General features: G+C 43.3%; 1 protein-coding gene across 4 annotated transcripts in view; it reads left to right on the forward strand.

Moving 5' to 3' along the window:
* Nucleotides 1-18288, forward strand: part of USP13 (ubiquitin specific peptidase 13) — a 58388-nt gene extending 40100 nt beyond the window's left edge. Inside the window, exons 10-21 of one of the 4 annotated variants that reach the window (XM_033150701.1) lie at nt 548-641; nt 6964-7089; nt 8437-8590; nt 9627-9801; nt 10205-10293; nt 10528-10704; nt 11381-11407; nt 13739-13882; nt 14317-14483; nt 15803-15965; nt 17237-17321; nt 17976-18288. In XM_033150701.1, the coding sequence (XP_033006592.1) occupies nt 548-641; nt 6964-7089; nt 8437-8590; nt 9627-9801; nt 10205-10293; nt 10528-10704; nt 11381-11407; nt 13739-13882; nt 14317-14483; nt 15803-15965; nt 17237-17321; nt 17976-18069 (1495 nt within the window). In that variant the 3' untranslated portion in view covers nt 18070-18288. The remainder of the gene's footprint in view (nt 1-547; nt 642-6963; nt 7090-8436; nt 8591-9626; nt 9802-10204; nt 10294-10527; nt 10705-11380; nt 11408-13738; nt 13883-14316; nt 14484-15802; nt 15966-17236; nt 17322-17975) is intronic. The other 3 variants (XM_033150703.1, XM_033150702.1, XM_033150704.1) reach the window with 3 other exon arrangements.
* Nucleotides 18289-22619: the final 4331 nt, after the last annotated feature.

A 22619-nucleotide genomic window follows, 5' to 3' on the forward strand; every position in this document is an offset into this window, starting at 1 on the left:
TCACAGTAGTTTTTATCTTATAGGATGTAATTGATTATAAAGCTGACTTTAGCTGTTTCCATTCTGTGGATAGTGGCAAGCATTTGTTGATGTTGTTTGTTTATTCAGTATTTGTATTGCTGCTTTACAGTTTTCATTTAATTTATTTTTGGAATCACCTGTGACATTTGATAAATGACTGTGCTTGATTGACTTTGATCTGATCGCTGTCTTTGAATTGACCTGGATTTTCACCAGAGTAGTCTTGTTGTTTGTAATAAGCATAGCTATGTGGTTTGGAGAGTATTTTCTCCCACATAGCTAACACTACAGTATTTTGTATGACTTGCTGCTTTTTGAAATGGGGGGTGCCAAGATGGAAGAAGCTTAGTTGAATCATAGTAAGGATGTGTGTTCAGGGTGTGTGTTAACAGATGGGCCACATTTAGCCTTACTTTCACCCTCCTGCTGTTTTCTCCCTACTCTGAGCCTGGTGGGAAACATTTTGTGTGCTTTCTCTTTCCTTCCCTACCCCCACCCCACCCCTACCCCCCTCCCTCTACTACAGGGCTAAATTGGGACATGGCCTCCTTTCAGGCCAATACTCTAAACCACCAACGAAATCTGAGCTCATTGAACAGGTGATGAAAGAAGAACACAAGGTATTTACCTAGTATGCACAGCTTGATAACTAGGTAGAAGAGGCATCCAGGCAACAGCGTAGCTAGCCACTTGGGCACCCAGGGTGAGCTGCCCATGGGCGTTGGGCAAGCTGCCTACTGGGCAGGGTATGCTGTGTGGAGCCTCACTGCCACCTCACCTACAGCTGTAGGGAGGCTGAGCCTGGGGGAGGCGGGCAGACACAAGCCCCATGCTGCTGTTTTGGGCAGCGCAGAGCCTGCAGGCACCCGAGCCGCCCAAGAGACACGTGGCTAGGACACCTGCAGGCCCTGCAGTAAGTGCCACCCCCGCGGTGTGGCGCCCCCCCCTAGCTATGCCTCTGTCAACCGATCTGGTCTGTGCCCTGCATCAGCTGAGCATGGCTCCCCAGAACACGTTCTTAGAAATAATCTATAATGCATTGGCAGTGCCTTAGCAAATCTGCTGTAGTTCCTTGCCGAGGTGGCTCAGTGTGGAATGAAATCCTGAAGGCAGAAAGCCTGATAACTGCTGGTGGCAGATATACCCCAAAAGCAGCCCAGAGTCCTAGCCAGAGTAAATGCATATAGAAACAGGACAAATCTGAGTATTTTAAAGAACTGCAGCAAGGAACGTAGCACAGATTTGACTTTAGCACCTCTGAGCGGTTGAGGACAGCCTTCTCTTTATCTTTCCTTTAGCGAGGCAGTTTTGTTGCATTCTGGAAGCAGTGCTTGGAGCTAGTATGTTTGGCCCACTGGGGGATTTTAAGAAAATGATATATTTATGGCTGCCTGCCATATAATCTTTGCTTTTATTAGGACACTGTCTGACATGGTTCAGCTTGTGTCTAGTTAGCATTTTGTGTCGCTGTCAATCTTTTGTTACCCTAAAACCTGGAAACTCAGAATGTCCCCACCCTGCCTCTCCCTCTCTAAGGTGGTGTGTTTGGAAAGGAAAGGTCACCATGTAATGGATACAGGAGATGCAGTAGCTGGAGAGGAATTTTTGTTCCTGGAAGAACTACTCAGAGTAAACGCAGTGGTGTATTTATAGCAGGGTTCCAAGTTCAACCAGAAGAGTAATTATTTGTTAGAAATCATTTTAAATCTGCAACACGTTGTTTTTTTTAACAAAAGCTTAAAATTTTGAACTGGGTGATTACTCAAAGCTTATTTTAGTCAGCTAAGGCAAATTCTAATGGGCTAGAGCCAAGAGTTAAAGATATGCACCTTCTGCTTTTGGGAGGCTGTTTTGATTCTGTTATGTTCCTGCATAAATAAGGGATTAAATATAAAATGTTAAAGGTGGCATAACCCCCATCTTTTTTTAAAGGACTTACCTCCTGTACCTATTATTATAAAAATACACCTTTCCCTCAATTGGGTTCTTAGTGGTCACCCATCCAAGTTGCTAATTAGGGCTATATTTGTTTAGCAGCAAGATGGTCCCAAAGATGGCATTTCCTTTCTAAATGATAGTGGCAGCTTTTCTTTATTAAAGTCTAAGCTATTGCACTCCTCAGGATCTATAGAAAGGCAGCTGTATGGAGGCTTTGCTAAAACGAAAATTTATTTAAACGTGGTTGGTTTATCGATTAGCTAACAATTCTTTAATAGCAGTCCTCAGTTTATAGAGTCCCTAAAGAAGGTGGGGAGAATTGGAGGTTATTCACACGACCAACTGGGCGCAAGTTAGTTCTAGGGAGAGCCTGTGCATTTTAGCTCCTGGTCCGTGATGAGGTGCCTGTGTTGCCTCTGCCAACATAGGAAGTGTTTTGATGTACTGCTGCAGATCTTGCTTCTTGGTTGTTTTCAGTGGTGTTCCAAAATCTGAACCCCGTGCATAGTAGAACATGTGTACGACTGGCTCAAGCCAGGATGGGAGCCAGTAGTGGTGAGCTTTCTCAGTGGGTTTTCTTTTACTACTCTTCATCCACCCCCTATTATTGCCTTCTAGCAAGAGCAGAATTCTTGTTTTGCTCACCTCTGCAGCCAATGGCAGTAGGGTGTTGAGGCCGGGGGAATGGGATAAACCATAGCTGCCCTAGAGAGAAGTTATGGGCATGCATGCCTCTTTGCTTCCCACATTTGTATCCTGCCTTTCCTCTGGATAGTAACTCTGGAGTAACAAGCATGGAATTCCATTTTACCTTCACAACAATTGTGTCGTTGAAGTTAGGCCAACAGTGGCAGTGGTTTTGTGGCAGAGTACGCGGGTGGCGCTGTGGGTTAAACCACAGAGCCTAGGGCTTATCGATCAGAAGGTTGGCGGTTCAAATCCTGGTAACAGGGTGAGCTCCTGTTGCTCGGTCCCTGCTCCTGCCAAGCTAGCAGTTTGAAAGCACGTCAAAGTGCAAGTAGATAAATAGGTACCGCTCTGGCGGGAAGGTAAATGGCGTTTCCATGCGCTGATCTGGTTCGCCAGAAGCAGCTTAGTCATGCTGGCCACATGACCCAGAAGCTGTATGCCAGCTCCCTCGGCCAATAAAGCGAGATGAGCGCCGCAACCCCAGAGTCGTCTGTGACTGGAACTAATGATCAGGGGTCCCTTTACCTTTGTTGTTGTTGTTCAGTCGTTCAGTCGTGTCCGACTCTTTGTGACCCCATGGACCAGAGCACACCAGGCACCCCTATCCTCCACTGCCTCCCGCAGTTTGGCCAAACTCATGCTAGTCGCTTCGAGAACACTGTCCAACCATCTCATCTTCTGTCGTCCCCTTCTCCTTGTGCCCTCCATCTTCCCCAACATCAGGGTCTTTTCCAGGGAGTCTTCTCTTCTCATGAGGTGGCCAAAGTACTGGAGCCTCAACTTCAGGATCTGTCCTTCCAGTGAGCACTCAGGGCTGATTTCTTTAAGGATGGATAAGTTTGATCTTTTTGCAGTCCTTTACCTTTACCTTTACCCCAAACCACTCTTGCCATTCCCTTCTTGGATCAGCATCATGTTTACTGTAGCCTTTTCCCAAGGGTCATGCTATTTGGTGGAGCTGCTGCATCGATGAAGAGTTGATGAGGAAAGTGTTGAGCCTCTGTGTGATCGGTGGAGTAAAGGGTGCTTTGACTTGGACATGGGCAGAGGACTGGATGAGAGGCATCAGCGGAGCCTCATAACCAACGTGGGCTGGGGTGCCCAAACTCAGTGCAGCCAAAGAGTTTTCTGCCTATATAACCTACAGAAACAAAACAAGACAAATGCAAATCCCGTTGCTGTTGTTTTGCAAAGCTTCAGCATCCAATTCTCCATGTTGCAGTTAAAGGATAGTTTCCTTGCTCTCCATGTTACTGCCCCCCTCTGCCCCAATCTCTCGGGCTACCTGTACAAAATCACGACTTTCATATTATGTGTGAATCCAGAATAACTTATTGGATATTGGGATATTGGGCAAACTGCTTTCTCTGACCATCTCAGTGGAACTACCTGTTTGCCTGCCCCCTCCCTCGCCCCTATTTAGCTAAGGAGCACATTTCAGCTTTAGTTCATATTAATGCACTGCCATCATGAGAGGCAATGCAGTCGAAACAGAAGCGTCATAGCAACGATTAATTTTACATTTTCTCCCTCACACTCCTTTTTAAAAACATGTAACAAGCTTTATTAATAGTCTTACAATACATTACACATATATAGTACACAATCATGTACACAAAAAATGAAAAAAACACCCCATATATTTATCTTTTCTTACATAATTATGAACCTTAAGCTTCAGCTGTATTTATGCTACTTTTAATGTGATTATTAACAAAAATTATTAGCAAAGATTATTAACAAAAAATATCATAAAGACTTTGGACTTCCTGTTACCCACTGAAGAAGGACGCCTAGTGGGGGAATAAGAGTATTGTGGCCAAAAAAATTCTTTCTTTCTTTTTTTGCTTTCTTTTTTTCTTAACCTCCTTGTTTCTCCTTTCTTTTTCTTTTTCTTTTTCTTTTTTTCTCTTGGCTGTGTTGTTGTAGTGGTTGGTGTTGTGTGTTTGTGGTTCTTAATTATTTACTCTTTATTTCTATTTTCCATTTTTTCCATTTTTATTTTTTTTAATCCTTTTTTATCTTTTTCTTTTTCCTCCTTTTTCTTTGTCGTCTTATATACTTACTAAATTAACCAACTTTGCAATTATATTAAATTCTTCGGATTTAGAAACAAACTATACTTGGGACTAAGGAAGAAATTATACTGTACAGACCTCACACTCTTATCTCTGACAGGCAGTGCCAAGTTTAGTGTAAAAATGGTCCATCAGATTTACTCGGATATATCTACCTTGTTTTTCACACCGATACTGTGGCACATTACATGGTGCCTGTTAACACGCTTCATAGAGAGCTGCTGTATATTTTAATTTCTTGCATCTTTGGAATCCATCCATCATTGGACGACGTCATTGGGCGCCTCCTGCCCAAAGCGTTCATGTGAGAGATTGAATGATCTGACCCAGCTTATTTTTAGCTAAACGGTTTTGCAACTGTTGATGGGGAAAGCGTTGTCAGAATTTTCTCTTACTTGCTCTCAGTGTGTGTGTGTGTGTGTGTGCGTGCGTGTGCGCTCTCTCTCTCTCTCTCTCTCTCACACACACACACACACACACAACCATACACACACTTTAAAATCTGCCTGTGCACTGCTGCAGATTAGGAGAAGGAAATTCCATCGAGGACGCTTTATCAAAGTAAATAATAAACAGGAGATTTTGGGGAGGGTGGTATAAGGAGGGGGGTGTTTAAGGGTAGCAAACATGGTGCCCTCAAGATGTTGGATTACACCTCTCATGAGCCACAGCCAGCATCTTCAGTGTCTGTCAATACCAAGAGCAAGAGCAAACATGGCAGAAGAGCAATAGCCTTCATGCCTTAACCAGATGGACCCTTGATCTGATCTGCCAGGGTTCTTCACGTGTTCTTATCCTTCTCTCATGCAACCAAGAGGGGATGGCTATTAAATCAGTTTCAGTTTCAGCCCATAGTGTGAATGCGTCCAACATTACATTGCATTGCCCAGGTTCCCAGTTCTCCTGGCCCAACAGTTCATGCATCTGCATTCCTACTGCCCCTTACCCATGTGCTTTCCGGAAGACAAGGGCTACAGCTCCCACCATCTCCAATCACGGACCATGCTGGCTTACCTAAAAACCCTTGAATCTTGATATGTCTCCCTTTCAACAAGCCTTCTGAGATCTTTATCCTGGCTGTTATCTTGCCTTATGTTTTGGATTGATTTTGATGTATGTGCCATTCCAATTTTTATATTTATAATCATTTTTAAAATGTGTTTTTAAAGATATTTGCTATATGTGTGTATATTGTCAATGGCTTTGATGTGTCTCATGGGAAGCGATTCAGAAATGAAATAGATAAATAATGCTGTCCTACTTGCATTGCATGAAGGCAGCATTGACCTATGGTGCCTGTTGCCTGGCAGGTTTGATTTTTTAAAATATTATATTATTATTTTCTAAAGCTTTCTGACACAGAACTAAGCAGCATACAAGGTGGCTGGAGTTTTGTTCTGACTTTCCTTCTGTCCGCAGGGCAGTGGAGGGCATATGCGTATTGCCCAAAATAGTTTTCAGAATTCCCAGTATCTCCCTTCACCTCCCTGAAATCATTCCATAGATGTGGGGAAATGTAAAGACAATCCCTGTAAGGTGTGTTGGTACATGCTGGTCCCTGTCCATTTAGTAGATGGGCAGGAGGAGTGTTACCTAAAACAACCGTAACTAAACTAAAAAATAATAATCCTGCTATACAGTCATACCTCGGGTTACGATAGCTGTGGGTTGCGTTTTTTCATGTTGCGAACATGCCACACGCACATGTGAGAAGCATTCTGTGCGGTCTACACATGTGCAGAAGCATTATGCGCAGTTCGCGCATGCGCAGAAGCGAAATCGCACATGCGCAATATTGCTGCTCAGGTTATGGACTTTTTGGGGTGCAAACGGCACCCTGGAACGGATCGGGTCCATAACCCGAGGTACCACTGTATTGCAAATTATGTGATGTCATTATGTACATTTGGAGTCACACATGCATGACATTTCGTCATTTTCTGGGGTTGTAGGGGTACCTGAAGACTTGCTGCCACCTCTCACCTCACGTAGAACATGCATACACTATCAAGCGGCATTGTGAATTGCACCAGTTCTTCCCTAGACTTCCTGTGTGTACCTTTGGGCGAATAATTCAATCTGTTCCTCTCCCAATGGGAATAGCTCTTTGGGTAACTGATACTGAGAAAGATGGGAAGGAGGATCACAATAGTGGTACAAAGCACCGTTTTTGTCACATGCAACAAACCATTAATTACAAAGCGTTATGGCGTATTTTATTCTGTTTCTTTTTTAGCCTCAGCACAATGGTATCTCTCCTCGCATGTTCAAAGCTTTTGTAAGCAAAGGGCACCCTGAATTCTCATCCAATCGGCAGCAAGATGCACAGGAGTTTCTCCTGCACCTTATACATCTCATAGAGGTGAGCAAGGTTTAGCCACTACTTGTCTTGTCTTTGCTTGTATCAGACAAAAATGGTATGTTAGTCTTGTATAGTAGTTTTGGTGTAAAATGACTGATCGATTGGCGTGGTACCAGAGGTGTACATGGCACCTTTGTAGATTTACACCAGCAAAATAAGATGTGTCCTTGCCCCAAGGAGCTTACACTGGAAATCTTGCTGCCGCTGCCGCTGTTAGATTTATTACACGGACTTCACCACCAGGTCCCAGGGTGAGCCACAGCAGTAGGGAAGACAATGGAGGAAAGGGAGATGATTCTTTGATCTTTAATTAATTAATTAATTAATTAATTGCTGGGTTAGCAGAGTCTGTTTCCAGCAACTAATTCAGCGAAATCGGGACATTTCCTTTCAGATAAATCAATTGAGTGAATAGACGTGTAGTGCCTTATCATATTTTATCTTGAGGAGTTTCATGAAATAAATTAATAAATATCAGTTCATGAGTCTCTTAAGTATTGACATGGGAGATAAGTACTCATTGAAAGCTTTTTTTTTCTTGGACGCTGACGACAAGGCTGGAGAATCTTTCCCAGTTGTGCGCATAGAGCATTGTAGTATAGAAATAAGATTATTTCCCCCCACCCAGTTGTGTCGGTACTGCTTGATTGCAAAGTAGGAGTTGTAGTCAATGTGAGTCCTACTCAGAGTAGACCTGTTAAAATTAATGATCAGGATTAACTTGTGATGCTGAACTAGTTGGGCCATTGGCCTGATCCAGCAGGCTCTTCTTGCCATTTCTTCCTTTTGGAGTGTGAGAAATTTAAATTTCTGCCTGTCTTGTACTCTGTGTGATGATACTTTTGAGACATAAAACATCACACTCCCTTCCCCTAAAATGTAATAGGTATCAGTCATGACAATTGCAAGTTTTCAATATGGCTGTTAAAATTTCATGTTGAAGAGGTAGTATGTCAGTTTGGACTCTTAATATCTTAGTGCTTCGCGTGTTAAAACTAAACTACTCTTCCTATGTTATTGTGAGAGTATGGGAACAGCTTCAGTGTGGCTCCTTCCTATAATCAGCAACAATTCTGAATACCAGTTACTTGAACCATGGGAAGGGAGAGTGCTCTGGTGCTCATGTTCTGCTCCCTAGATTCCCACAGACATCTGGTTGGCCACTGTGAGAACAAGATGCTGGACTAGGTAGGCCTTTGGCCTGATTCAGCACGCTCTTCTTAGGTTCTCATCAGCAGCTCAGAAACTAGGACAACAAGGAGATGTACTTTGGATCTTCGCATGTGGCCTGGTTATTCTTGCGCTGTCATGATTGTCTAAGAGGTCTCACCTGTTTTCTCCCTTCAGAGGAACCCCATTGGTTCAGAAAACCCGACTGATGTCTTCCGGTTCTTGGTGGAAGAACGCACACAATGCTGCCAGTCCAGGAAAGTCCGATATACCGAGAGGGTGGACTATCTCATGCAGTTGCCTGTAGCAATGGAAGCTGCAGTGAACAAAGGTTAGGCGTGAATTAGGCTACTTTGCATGTGTTGGTTTTTGCGTCCTTCAGAAGAAACTTCTGGGTTCAGCTCAGTTTATTCACGCATGCATGTTATTTCAGCATCACAATGACTTGCATGTGTGAATGAGCCATTACAGATTTAACTAGATTTAACTACACAGACAAAACTTTCCCTTTCTCCTGCCACCACCTCAGATTCTCTCTCTCTCTCTGTGTGTGTGTGTGTGTGTGTGTGTGAGAGAGAGAGAGAGAGAGAGAGAGAGAGAGAGAGAGAGAAACCAGTTCATGCATCCAACCTCTAGTCAAGTGATGTACACACATGCATGTGTAATACCATCCTTAGTTTTACTTTGATGCAAAATACCTGAAATGCTGTCCTTTAAAATATCCTGACTTCTGATACCAGATGGGTTAACTGGAATGCTTCATGACGATCAGTGGAAATTTGCACTTTGAGGGAACCTCTTCTGTGTTAGCTGAGATGGAATCCCAGAGTGTTACAGAGGATTATTTTCATGCATGGCACTAGTCAGGCCTGTTGGGCAACACTGCTGACCTGTTTGAAGTGACAGTTGAGTGCACCCAACGTTCCCCTTTGTTCTGTATATTTTATCATGGGGGAATGGTGACACAGGAAATTGCCTTGTCTTGAGTCAGACCATTGGTCTATCCAGCTCAGAATTGTCTACACTGACTGACCTCTGGGAAGAGGTCATAACTCATCTCTAGCTTCTTCAGGTAAGGCTGGGAAAGACACCTACCTGGAACCAAGAGGGTTACTGCCAATCTGTGTAGACAAAACTGATCTGTGTGGACTTGGTATGAGGCAGCTTACTATGTCTTCCTAACCAACTTCAACCTTAACTGTAAATCCTAGATATCAAAATGACAAACCATGCTTATGGTTAGTGAGGGAGGAAACATGAAGGAGACTGCATGTGGGAATGCAGTATTTATTATCTGAGTGCCTCACATAAAGTTGTCCATTCTCCACACGCAATGGCCCTCTGTTGTTGCTTGTGTTCCTGGTTAGATGAACTGATTGCTTATGAATTGAAGAGGAGAGAAGCTGAAACTGCAAGGAGGCCCCTGCCGGAGCTCGTACGCGCCAAAATCCCTTTTAGTGCCTGTCTGCAGGCCTTTTCAGAACCAGATAATGTAGAAGACTTCTGGAGCAGTGCCCTTCAAGCCAAGTCTGCTGGAGTTAAGTGAGTCTGCAATTTGTCCTATACATGGGTATGCATGTTAAGAGAGAGAGATGTTCTTAAGAAACTTCAATCACAGCCTCCTGAATGGCTTGGGAATACAAATAGAAATAGGATTAAATTCAGGAACCTTTGTATCTGTGTTTGTGGGGACTGGCTTTTCCTTGCTCCCGATTGCCTCCAAATCCCCACTCCAAGCTACATATTGAGTACATAAGAGGATTCCTCCTGCATCAGACCAGACTCCAGATTGCTTTTGAACAAATTAAAAGTCACTGGTCCCCAATACAGATCCTTCAGTCTCCTTCCATTCTTCCAGCGTGAATCTGTTTTTGAGTGCGGCACTCTTTTGGTTTTGCATTCCTATGGCTCAGCTTCATTCACATGAAATTGCTTTTGTTTCCAGAACCTCTCGCTTTGCTTCATTTCCTGAGTACCTGGTAGTACAGATAAAGAAGTTCACTTTTGGCTTGGACTGGATACCTAAGAAGCTTGGTATGTGTTCTGAATATTCTGTTCTATATTCAATTGTCTTGGGTTCTCCTGTAAGGTTTCCTGGGATTCCCTGAGAGCACAGAAACCCTTGTTATGGAGAATCAGTCCCTACTTTTTTTTTGGTTTAGGACTAAAGCACTGGGTTTGGGGAGCTGAGTATGGTAGGGTACTTTAATGTTCCTGTAATGTATTTGCTGTGCATCTATAGGCTTATTTGCCCTGCTGTGTTTGCAGATGTCTCCATAGACATGCCAGATCTTCTGGACATCAGCCACCTCCGTGCCACAGGCCTCCAACCAGGAGAGGAGGAGCTCCCAGATATCTCTCCACCCATTATCATTCCTGATGACCCCAAAGGTACTGCCTGCTACCACGAGGATCTCTACTTCCCCACCATTCTCCACCACAACTGTTAGTTGAACTTCTTTTCTGTTCCTTTGTCACTTTTGCTCCCTGCCTGTTCACACGGGACTTCTTCTGGGACCACAAGCTCCAACATCTCCATGGCACATCCTTTGCACCGCAGCCATTGGGCGCTGGGCTTATGGGTGTGAGAGAAGTAGCCAGTTATAGAATTGAGGCCTGTTTCCTGGTTTAGTAACTGGGATTCCATTCCTTGACAAAATTTTGCGTGGTGTGCAGGCAGGAATTGAGACTGAGCTCTGAAGACACAACCTGGAAGTAATATGAGGAGCAAGCAATGGAGAATGGGGAGCCCAGGATCAAGGAAGCCTACTCAAGCATAGGCATTGGGGTAGTTCTGGTGGGCCACAAAGTACTTAGAAGATCAAGGACCTGATTTAGAGGAGATGCATAGATGTGGTCAGCCTGCAGGTGTGTGCACACACCTATGCAAAGAAGCAGGGGAAGGTGGGCTGAGCATAATTGGTTAGGCCAATGGCACAGATCCCCATGACCAGATCTGAAGCCCTAGTCCTATGGAAACAAGCACATCTAATGTCCGAACAAGGCCTTGACTCTATGGCAGTGATGGGATCTAGTGTTTGCACCCAACGCAGAACTGGCCAGCTTCCTCTCTCTCATCATCCCAATGCATATTCCCTCACTTTGCCTTCTTCACTTTCAGATGGCATGACGAACCATTTCATGGAGCGTATGTATTTCATTTCATTATGTTGGCTTTATTTTTTTACGGCTGTTTTAGTGAACATATTTGCTGCTGCAAAGGGGCTCTCTGTTTGTAGAGAGATGCATGGAAGCTCTTCTCTTTGGGCTTTTAATTGTGCCATTGTTTTGAATGTCTTCCAACCTATTCTTAATGTTTGCTTGATTATTTGGTGGAAGACGTGAAAAGTACCAGGGAGACATCAGAGACCGCTCTGCTGTGTTGGAATTGTCTTCATCTTAAACCCCCCCCCCCATTGGTTTAAGGCTTGGGAATGCTAATTTTCTTTGGCATAATTCTTTGCTCCCACATTGGACGGAGCATCAGATTTATGTATTGCCATTGAAATAGCCTTGTTGGATCGAACCCACGAAACAGTCTTTTGCTGCCAACAGTAGCCAGCCAAATACTTCTGGAAAGCCTACAAAGTAGGGCATGATGACAACAGCTCTCCCTCATTGTTTGTTCTGGCTTCCTAGTATTCAGAGGGTACTCTGTTTGGGAACGTGGAGATTCCATTTGGCCATTGAGAGACATATTTTCTCTTTCTGCAGACGCACATCTTCTGACCCCAGGGCCCAGTTTGTCAGATGGGAATAAAAAGGAGCAGATTTAGATTTTTAACAAATCCACATTGAATCAAATCACCTTGGAATGTGCCTGAATTTGGGGGTGGGAGAATTGCATAATTGATTGTTTAAAAAACATTTGTTGATTTTTGGTATTTTATATAGGCTGCCCAATAACATTATTCAAGCAGTGATTCAAAACATAAATATTGCAGGGTTTTTTTTAAAAATCCTGAGAATTTTTTTAAAAAAACTTTATCTTGTGAAAATAACCACAAGGAACATGCCAGGTGAGCCTCTCTGGGGAGGGGCACACCACAACCGGGATGTCCAATGTCAAAATAACCCAGCAAGTAGAAATATAAAACTTTAAACCTAACACCGAAGGGTCGCGAAAAGCATTGTGGGACTGAGGAAGTGGGCAGGGTCAACGGGGGAGAGGCCCACAGGTGAGATGGGAAGGTTCTCTGGACTAAAGGTCCCCCATTCTGCATTAAATTGAAGACTTCCAGCCTTAGCTGTCTAGTAGACAGAGCACTGCTGTTGCACCTGGAACATTGGGGCTGTTTGCTTGACAGTTAATGGCTCACCTGAAGCTAATATTATGGTCTTCATTCTGTATTCCCTATGCCAATTTGCTCAAGTGGCTGGCTTTTAGTGCCAAGGGCCAGAGTGTCCTAAGAAATATCTGTTTCCAGCTGTGCAATAGATTATGGTTCCAAGACTATTGAAAGTTGCCCTCACTTTGCATTCTGCCTTACACACATACACCCCGCAATGGAATTGCGGCTTCCTGTGGATGATGAACCATAACATTGGCAATCCTGTCTGAGCTTAAATTGACTGAAGCTATTGCCTTCAGCTCACCCTTTTGCCAAACCTTAGTGGCAAATCTGTTGCTGAGGCTCCAGTAATGTATGTGAGTAAACCTTAAAATTTGGAGTAGCTGTGGTGCAGAATAACCTGGGAAGCTAGCGTTGCTTTCCCTCTGAAATGTTCCTTTGTCTCAGCATAGGTGCAACAGCAAATGCCTCAATTGATCTTTGTGGGCTCTAATAACCATTTATGTGCCTGCATTTCAGTAGCGCGTGTCCATATTTATCCGAGTGATTTATGCTTTGTTATTCTTTAGAGCGAAACTGAGCCTGTGTAAATGCAAGATCATTGTAGAAAGTTGCACAGATGTTCAGTTGTCTGCTGGTGTTAGCAAGTATAAAATTGAATGTGTCATTCCATGCACACTAATGCTAGGGTTGTGTGTTCTGGACAAGAATATATATATATATATTAAGCCTGAACGTTACAATTTGAATAAATTAACAAGAGAGCAGATCTGCTAAGCATGCAAAGTGTGTGAGAATTAAAAGCCATTTTCAGCATTTGGAAACCTCAAAAACAGGACAAGGCTCAGAAATGGAAAAAAGGATGAGTGATTAATATTAGAGGTGAGAGTAAGGATGGTGGCAGCCATGGGAAGGGTTATAGAGCTGTAAAGTTAACCGTCTTTCTCTTTTTACTGGATAGTTGGAGTTTCCAACAGATGCTGCCTCAACCTATTTATTACAATTATGAGGGCCAGAAAGGTTTCGAAATGGGCAGCAAATTGCAGGTTCTCAATTCTATGAAAACTGCACATTTTGGGCCACAGTTGAAACACAAAGCCCAGTCCATTGATGGGGTAGGATGGTGTTTTGCTTTGCTCTGTTTTGTTTGACAGCTTCTCACATTGGGAATGTCCTTTCTCTCTCAGCTCCAGATATTGATGAATCCTCAGTGATGCAGCTAGCCGAGATGGGTTTTCCACTGGAAGCATGCCGTAAAGCTGTCTACTATACAGGCAACATGGGTGCTGAGGTGGCTTTCAACTGGATCATTGCCCACATGGAAGAACCAGGTCTGTAATCTGATTGGGTGTGCATATGTCTGCAATAGACATCGCCATGCCCGCTAGGACACTTCTGTGCTCTCTATGCTTCCTTTTAATTGGTAGCAATCCACAGCTTCACCAGCTTCCTTCATTTCCACCCTAGATTAGCTTATCGTTGCAAAATCATGGGTGTGGGATGGACTTTGTGGGTATCTAGGCATCTGCTTCCTGCCTTGCAAATACATCTGTATGAACATAAGTGGAGACCTGCTCGATCAGTTCCAGACATCCACCTAGTTCAAAGTTTCTGCTTCCCTCCCATGGAGCCCACAAGCAAGGCATAAAAGGAACAACCCTCTCTTGTTGTTGCTGTCCGGTGACTGGAACTCAGCTTCTCCTGGTTTAGGAATAGGCACTCAATTTGTTTGCATAGATTTAAATATTTGCTGCTTATGTTCCAGATTTTGCTGAGCCCTTAGCCATCCCTGGTTACGGAGGAGCCACTTTTCCTGGGGCAGGTGGAGCAGCAGTTGTTGGGCTGGATAACCAGCCCCCAGAAGAAATGGTTGCCATCATTACCTCTATGGGCTTTCAGCGGAATGTAGCTTTCCATGCGCTACGGGCAACAGTGAGTCGTTTGGCAAATTATTTGGGGTCTATTTTTAGCACAGATGCAGACGTCCTCCACTTCCTCATCAAATTTGACTTTCAAAAGCTGGTATGGTAAATTAATGTCATTATCCAAAGCAGAACAAGCCCTTTGGTTGCCATTAGCAGTGGCAGCAGGTCATTTGACAAAGGAAGACCTTTCACTACTTTTCCTTTGGGGAGTTAAGTTTATGTGGCATCCTGTTTATAGGTACTGGTCAGGGGAAAATCTTGGCTGCAAAATCTTCTTTGCCAATAGCTTATTGAGGGCCAGGAAGCAGCTTTAGCAAGACTGGCTTGAGACTTTTAAAGAGAATGCAACTCTTTGACCAATACTCAGAACTTCTCTGTTTGAGGTGCCTGTTTATTGTTTCTGTAGCACAGCTTTTCTCAACCTGGTACCTTGTCATTCTTTGTTGCAACGAATGCTTGCCTGTCTTTTAGAGATGCTCATCTTGTGGCGACTCCTCACTGAAGAGCCCTAGTCTCCAGGTTCCCTGGCACTCATGCTAAAAGTTACTACACTAGCCAGCAGGTTGATTGAGAAAGGCATTCTCACCTGGTGAGGATGGGAGGAGTGGAAAATTAAGAAATGTGCAGTATGAGTAACAGTGAACTGAATAAGAGGCTTATAGAACCATAAGGACAAAGTTATTGGGGCCTGAGATTGATGGGCATGAGCTGACATAATTAGATGAATGACATGGATAAAGTAGGCTGTAGCTTGCAAAAGCTGATGCTGAATTAAGTTAGCTTGCATTTTTTATTACTGCTGCAGCAGCCTGAGGGCTCCATTCATTTGTTGTCCTCCCCTGGCATCATAATATTTGTAACACTTGCTCTTCCCGTTGGTTAAGATAGAGGATTACTTGTCCAGCTAGGGGAGGGTATCCTTAGTTTGGTACCAGACCAACACAATCTGTCCAGACTATGTGGGTGGAAGTTAAATGTGACAAAGGAGCAAATACGGGATTATGGCAACCACATTGCACAGCCTAATACAGTTGCTCTGTTGAACTGAAGGAGACTCTGTTGAGGTTGTCACTCTCCATGGTGCTTAAATCAACTCAGCTATGGCTTACGTGAGCTTCAGACATGTTAAGAAGAAGAAGCCTCTCTGCTGCAGTGGGAATATCTCCATTTGCAGCAGGTTTTGTCCCTCCACCTTCTGTTTGTGTTTCCCATAGAAAGGGAACAATGCAGCAACAGGTTTTTATGTTTGGGAAAAGGCACCCAAACCACAATGGTTGTACAGGTGCTGATGGCTGTTGGCTGTTTTATTTTCCTATTGGTTGGCAGAATAATAACCTGGAGCATGCATTAGACTGGATCTTCAGTCACCCAGAGCCAGAAGAGGAGAACGAAACGACTTCTGAAACCATGGACCTAGAGAACCATGTGAATGCCAACATCCTTGCAGAATCTGATCCAGAAGGACCCAGGATCAAAGACGGCTCTGGGCGTAAGTTTCCCTTAGACACTTTGCTTTGGTTGTTCATATCTTACTCCCTTTTCCCAAATGTATTTGCTACGGTTATGAATCGCTTCTCCACTATCAACGGAAATGGTGATATACAACCATGTACAAAATGTACAATTATCAATCAGTCTTAAAATGACAAATACCAAAATCAAGTCACTGAAACTGCCAACACAAACTAAATGGCTAAAGATCAACAGTAGCAGTATTAAAACCCCAAACCCTCTCAAGATACCCTGGAATGCCTGTCAGAACAGCTAAGTTTTGTCCAAGGAAGGATAGGTTCATTTGTCTATTTTATTTGACAAATGGGGTTATTTTGTGCTGCCTGAGTAAGACCAAAAAATGCAGACAAGCCATATTTAGTCTATTTTTAAGAATTGTAATTATGGCCAACTAAAAATTGTAAATCAGTAAGTTGGCTTTTGAGTTCTACAGACCTCTTCCTGATGCATAAAGGGAGTGGGTAGAAACATTTTCATAAGCACACCTGCAGATGTACAATATGCGTTGCAAGGATACGCTCACTAAGGAGCCAGGATTCACTGCAGGCCCCCTGTTGAATGTATGCTTGATGGCAAATCTGGGCTTGTTACTGTGCAATGTGTGAAACAACTCTTTGGTGTGCCGCAGACCTCAGGTTTAGCCCCTGGCAACTCTCATTAAAGTGACTCTGGTGGCAAGGCTGCCTTTGTCTTAAGATCCCATAGCCCTCGTTAGACTAGATAGTGCAAGCTGTGTGGACTATTGATTTGAAGCAGCTTTTGATACAGATGCCCAGAGGGAGCAGACATTTCTCTGTGCTGCTTGGACACATTTAGACTCACGTTTTCTCATTTTTATATCTGCCCGTAACAAAAGATAATCTGCTTTGTTTTTTTACCTTGATGGTTACAATGATCCTTGCAGGGGGGGATCTAAAACTAGCCACAGGATGGAGCTGTTGGACAGCAGCTGAAGAGTAAGTGTAAGTGTTTACATTAAGTGAAGAACATGAGAGACTATCTACATGCATGTTCCGTGCTATTTTCCAGATGTCTGTTTCATTTCTAAAATGGATTTCTTGGGGGGGGGGGGACAGACGAGCATAATATGTCCCCCTGAATTCCCCGAGGGAGGGGAAGTTTCAAAATATGATGAGTGAACGAATGGATAACTAACATGATGCTTGCAAGATGCGACTGCTGGACTTGGCTTACTAAGGAGATCTCTTAACATCCCTGCTTCTCATATTTGGTATTTTCTTTGCACAGGATATGAACTTTTTGGGTTCATCAGTCACATGGGAACATCTACAATGAGTGGCCATTATGTTTGTCATCTCAAAAAGGAGGGAAGGTGAGTAGGTGGAACTGTTAGATAATATAAAATTAGTAAAACTACCAGGATTGAATAAAGCTCAAAGTGAGCTTTGACACTTTGGTCCTAACCACTTTGTCATGGAAGCAAATTCCACTGAAAGGACTAGGGCAGGCTTCCGAGTTAGCACTGCTGGAGCTACCTGATCTCTTTCTCCTCCTTTCCACCTGCCTCAATCCAATCATGCTCTTGTCTCCTAAACTCTAGTATTCCCCCTCAAGTTCTGTCCTTTCTGGCAAGATTCACCTGCATTGATGTTGGGCCCATGCTTATTGCTTCTGTCCAAATTCTGACATGAACTCCAATCTGAACATGGCTTTAATCCTGCCCATGAAATGCAGCATGTGCCAGCAGATCCCTGTACGCAGTCTGCAACCCCCAGTTTACAGCAGAAAAAGAATCGTAATATTTTCAGCAAATGGTACTAAAAAGACCAAGAGGTATCCTGATTGGGCAGTAAATTCCTTTGCTGTTTGAGAACTTTCAAGGCTAATAATCCAGACAAAAGGATGTTGGGCAAGGGTAGGATTCTGATCTATGTGCAGCCCCCCCCCCCAGGATTGGGCATTAAGCCTGATTTCTCAATACACTCATTGCCTTTTTTTCTTTTTTCTCCCATCTTTTTTGTTTCAGGTGGGTGATCTACAATGACCTCAAAGTCTGTGCCTCTGAGCGACCACCCAGGGAGTTGGGGTATATTTACTTTTACCGCAGGATACCAAGTTAGGCCTTAGTAAACGCCCCTTGGCCTTAAGAAGCCATAAGCCTTTTTATTCTGCCAAAAAGTCGTTTCAAACAAGCAAAGCCTTTGGACTGCCAAAAGGAGCAAAAAGGAAAACATTTGGGTACTATTTATTGCTTAAAATCAGGATCAGTCATTTGATGCCTTCTTACACTGTAGTGGAGGAATTTCTGTTGGGTCACAGTGCGTTCTATGATAATTTTTTTTTTTTTTAATACACTTTGTGGCGACCTTAAGGCTGTTCTGATCACTAGCGGAGATCGCAACAAGCAACTGGAGAACACGAGACTGCTCTCAAACTCTGAAACACCCACCTTCTTACCTCACAAGTCAGTTTCGACCCTCAACGACAGTTACGGAATCAGTGATGGTAGCCAAGCCACTGCCTTTGACTGGGGAGTTTACCACCACCCTGAAGGGAATGTTTGGTAGAAGATCTGTTTGCCAGCCTGAAAAAGTGGCTTAGTTGTGATCTCTGTTGTATCTCCATGGTTAGATTTCTTTTTTTCCTTTTCCTTTTTTGAATAGGACTGCGTTATCCTAGGATGTAATGGCCCAGAATATGTTGCAGATGTCAACGTGTTAAATCAAGGTTAATAACTGAAGCTAAGGGAGCTTGCAGTTTGGCAAAACAAACAAACAAACAAATCTGGGTGTTCATTTAAAAACAAACAAAAAAATGGTGCTTTGGGTGGCTTCAAAACATATCTTCCATTTCTATGCCTTGACCTAGCAATTGCTGGTGGTTCGAGAACTTGCTTTATAAGAAAGTGCTCATTTCACCCATTTCAATGGATCAGTATGCACATTTATGTCTCTGTGTGTGTCTGCTTCTCCCATTGTGAGATAAATGCAAAAGCTCTGTGTCCTCAGGGTTCATGTAGGGCTGTGGATCAGCAGACTGCAACTTGGCTGCTTTTTCTCCTCGGTTATTCATGCTTTTGCATATACTGTAAAAGGGAATCCACTCCATGGATCCCCATGACAAGTATTCCCATCCTGCTTCGTAACGTTCACAAGTGCTCACCTTGTGACTAGCTCTTTCCCCACCTTCTTCCTGTGACCGGGCAACCGAAGGAACTAGACCTGCTAGGACGACAGGATGGGGGAGAGTCACATGGTGAGGTCATGCAAATGTTTGTGGATCGGTTGGGAATCCTTTACCACAGGAGACCACCCCATCAGGGTCGTAAAATGTACTGGACCCGAATTCAGTCTGCTTTGATTTTCCTTCCACTTTTATGTCACTCTAGTATTTCCCACAAAATATTTTAAAGATAGGGACCCTTTATGGAGAAGCTAAAATATATAACCTTCCCTGGCAATGATGCTCCCTGGAGGAACCGTGTCTAGCAAATATGCAGACAGTCCTGTTCCTCTGGCATAGCTTGTTTAATTATTTAAAATTTCTTCCCATGAAATAGCCTGCTGATGGATTGATTTTTTTTTTCATTTTAAAACCATCATATTGACTTGTCAGCAGTTTGCAAAGGAGCAATGTATCCCTTTCTAAAAACCCTCCTTACTGCCTCCAATGTCTTCTTTTCAGTTTCACACTATTTTCAAACTATTTTCACTGTACTATTTTATGGCTTTACAAGCGTAAAAGGGTGTGTGTGTGTGTGTATATATTTTGTTTTGTTTCTTTCAATTCATGGTGTGAACTCATGGGCCTGGTAAGTTCTTTTTATTACTTTTTTGCCTTTGTTGAACTACTGGATTGTTAGGGAATTTACAATGGCAAATAAAGTGGTGCCTACTGATTTGGTTCAAGCAGATGCAGCTGTTACCATAGAAAACAGCAGACAAACCTGTATCAAGTATAAATCTTCAGTAAATGACATACTACTTGTGCAGAAGTTCAGGAGCCATTACAGTGTGTGGGTTTGTGTGTGCGTGTGTACACATGCACATACACAGAGTTTCTTTATGGAAAAGTCGGTGTTGCGGCTATTTATGCTTGGAGCCAGCATCATTTGAGGCAAATGTGATGCAGCTTAAGACCTTGTATCTCAGGTTAGATTCTACAAATCAACAGCCACAAAAGGCAGAAAGAGGCTTTCGAGCCCAACAACACTGCGAGTGGTGAATCCAAAGCCTATATCTTGGGGCCTATTCTACCACCACCACCACTTTGCTTTATTTACAGCACTGCTACACGCATGTTAGAATGCTGGTCGGTCTCGCAAACTAGTCTCAGGCAACCTTCAATTACACCTTCCCAAGTCACTATGAATGTACCACAAAATTTGCCGGCTGATCTGCTGCTATTTGCTGTTACCTTAGAATGTGTCACTGGGGGAATATTTGTCTAATTCTGATGATTTCTGCAGAGTCCGGATTTGTCACGTTGTGCTTATTTAAATTCCTGTGCCTGCGAAAATTAAGCAAAGTGGTCTTTTCTCCACCTTGTGGATGTATAAGGGCTAGTTCAAAGCAGGCGAGATCTGCTATGCCAGCATCCTATATCTAAGTGTAAATAAGGGGAACTCTCAGCGTGTTCCTTCTTGAATCTGGGAGCCAGTCAGATTTCCCAGAAACAAACTTGTTAAGCTATCTGCCTGTATAGAGACTCTGATCTAAAATAGTTCTCTGTGTGTGAATATTTATATATGAGAGTGAGAGATGAATGCATGCAAAGCGCAGTATCCAAACCCAAAGAACAACAGCCGAGAAGCTCGGGCATTGGTGCTTAAGGTATTATCTGGCTCTTCACTATCGAACATTTGCTCCCTGCTTCTCCTTCTGGAATGTTCTTTAGCACAAAGCTCCACACATATTTGTGTGCATGTGCAGTTTTGCCTACGAGGGCCACGGGAGCACGAGACAATTTTAAAAAGCAGAGTAAAAAAACTTGACAGAACAGCATTCAGTGGTAGTTGAGATGTTGAGGGGGAGCTGCATTTTCCTCTAAGTCCTCAACTTCTCCCTCACACAGGCTATGTTTGGGGTCAGTAAATAGGCTTGTATATCTTGGTGGAATTAGAATTTTGGATGCAGATAAACTCTAGATGCAACCCACCAGGTCTTCTTCACGAGCCCTGTTGAAATGAAATGGGATCAAGAGCACAGATTAATATTATTAAATTTGTGTACCTCCCTTCACCTGAAGATCACAGGGCGGTTTGCAGCTTAAATTCATTTAACAGAGCTTGCAGAGAGAGGATTTCGGTGGGTGGTTCCATCATTTTACACCCGGGGCTGTGCGCATAAAGGTTGTGGGCCAACCCAATTTAGCTTATTGCTGTGTAATTACTAAAGTGGGGAGTGCTGACAATGAAATAGGTACACGCATGACTTTGGAGGATGAAGGCAAGACTTTGCTTTTAAATACCATTGCCATTTTAGCTAGGATGAAAGGGGGCAGTTCGTTCAGCATGCCAAGGACATGGTTATTGGTGACGGACAGCTGAGGGCACTGCCCTTACAGCTGGGATTAAAGCCTAAGGACTCCCAGCTAAATATAAACAATGGGGCTTTTTTTCACCCTCTGGGAAATTTAGAGAATTTGGCTGTGGGATCTGTTTTGGGTCAACACCCATGCTATACATTTGAAGGACTCTTTTGTACCACTTTAACATTCATGACACCCCACCCAAAGAAAGCTGGAAGCTGTCGGGTGTTGGCAACTGTGTCTCTGTGAAGCGACTCTGAACAACTCTCAGCACCCTTAACAAACTACAGGAGAAGTCATGAAGAAGCTGTGACTGTTAAAGTGGTATAAATGGGGGGGGGGGTTAAATATATGGTTTGGATGTCACCTTGGTTGTCTTCTCTGCTTAATGGGGTCCCTAGTAGCTCTTCCTCCTGTGTGCAGTTGGCAAGCATAGCATTTTTTTTTCACTACTCCATCGCATCATTGACTTAATTGCCTCCCAAAAAAGGTGCGATCCGCTGGGATGTTTTCCTGCAAGAGCGGCTTTGAAATGAATGGGAGAAGCACAAGAAGAGCCCTTGTGTATGAAAAAGCCCCATTGGATCTTGTATGGAGCCATACAATAGGAATAAGGACCTCTTTGATTCCACTTTCTATTAAGTTTGATAAAAAGATGGCTTCACATTTCAAATTCTTCTGCAAAGTTAGTTGTTGTCTTTTAAGAGAAAGAGGATGATAATTTACTTGGATTAGAATTTGGTTGACTTTGTTGTAGATTTGTAAACTAAGGAAGAAACTCTAAAGTATTATTATCCATTTGTTTTCACCATGGTCAACCTGATGGCTGATGTCCACATTTTGAACACCAACTTGGCAACACCCAAGAATCAAAACTTAATCTTTATTGGACATGGGAGCTGGTCTCTTCTCTCCAATTTGTTCCTTGTCAATGTTAATCATATGCAATCTAGGAGAGTTGCTCTTCCTTGCCAACAAACAGTATGGTGCTAATAAACGAGACCTGTGTACCAAATGTTACACCGGAATAAGCCATTGTTAATGGGGTTAAATGTCTCCTTGATTAGCAAATAAGAGCCAGATTGTTGAAATGATCCAGCAAGTGCACACATGTATGAAAATTACATTTCCACGAGTTATC

Source organism: Lacerta agilis, chromosome 5 (genome assembly GCF_009819535.1).
Source record: "Lacerta agilis isolate rLacAgi1 chromosome 5, rLacAgi1.pri, whole genome shotgun sequence".
In the NCBI taxonomy this organism is placed as follows: Eukaryota; Metazoa; Chordata; class Lepidosauria; order Squamata; family Lacertidae; genus Lacerta; species Lacerta agilis.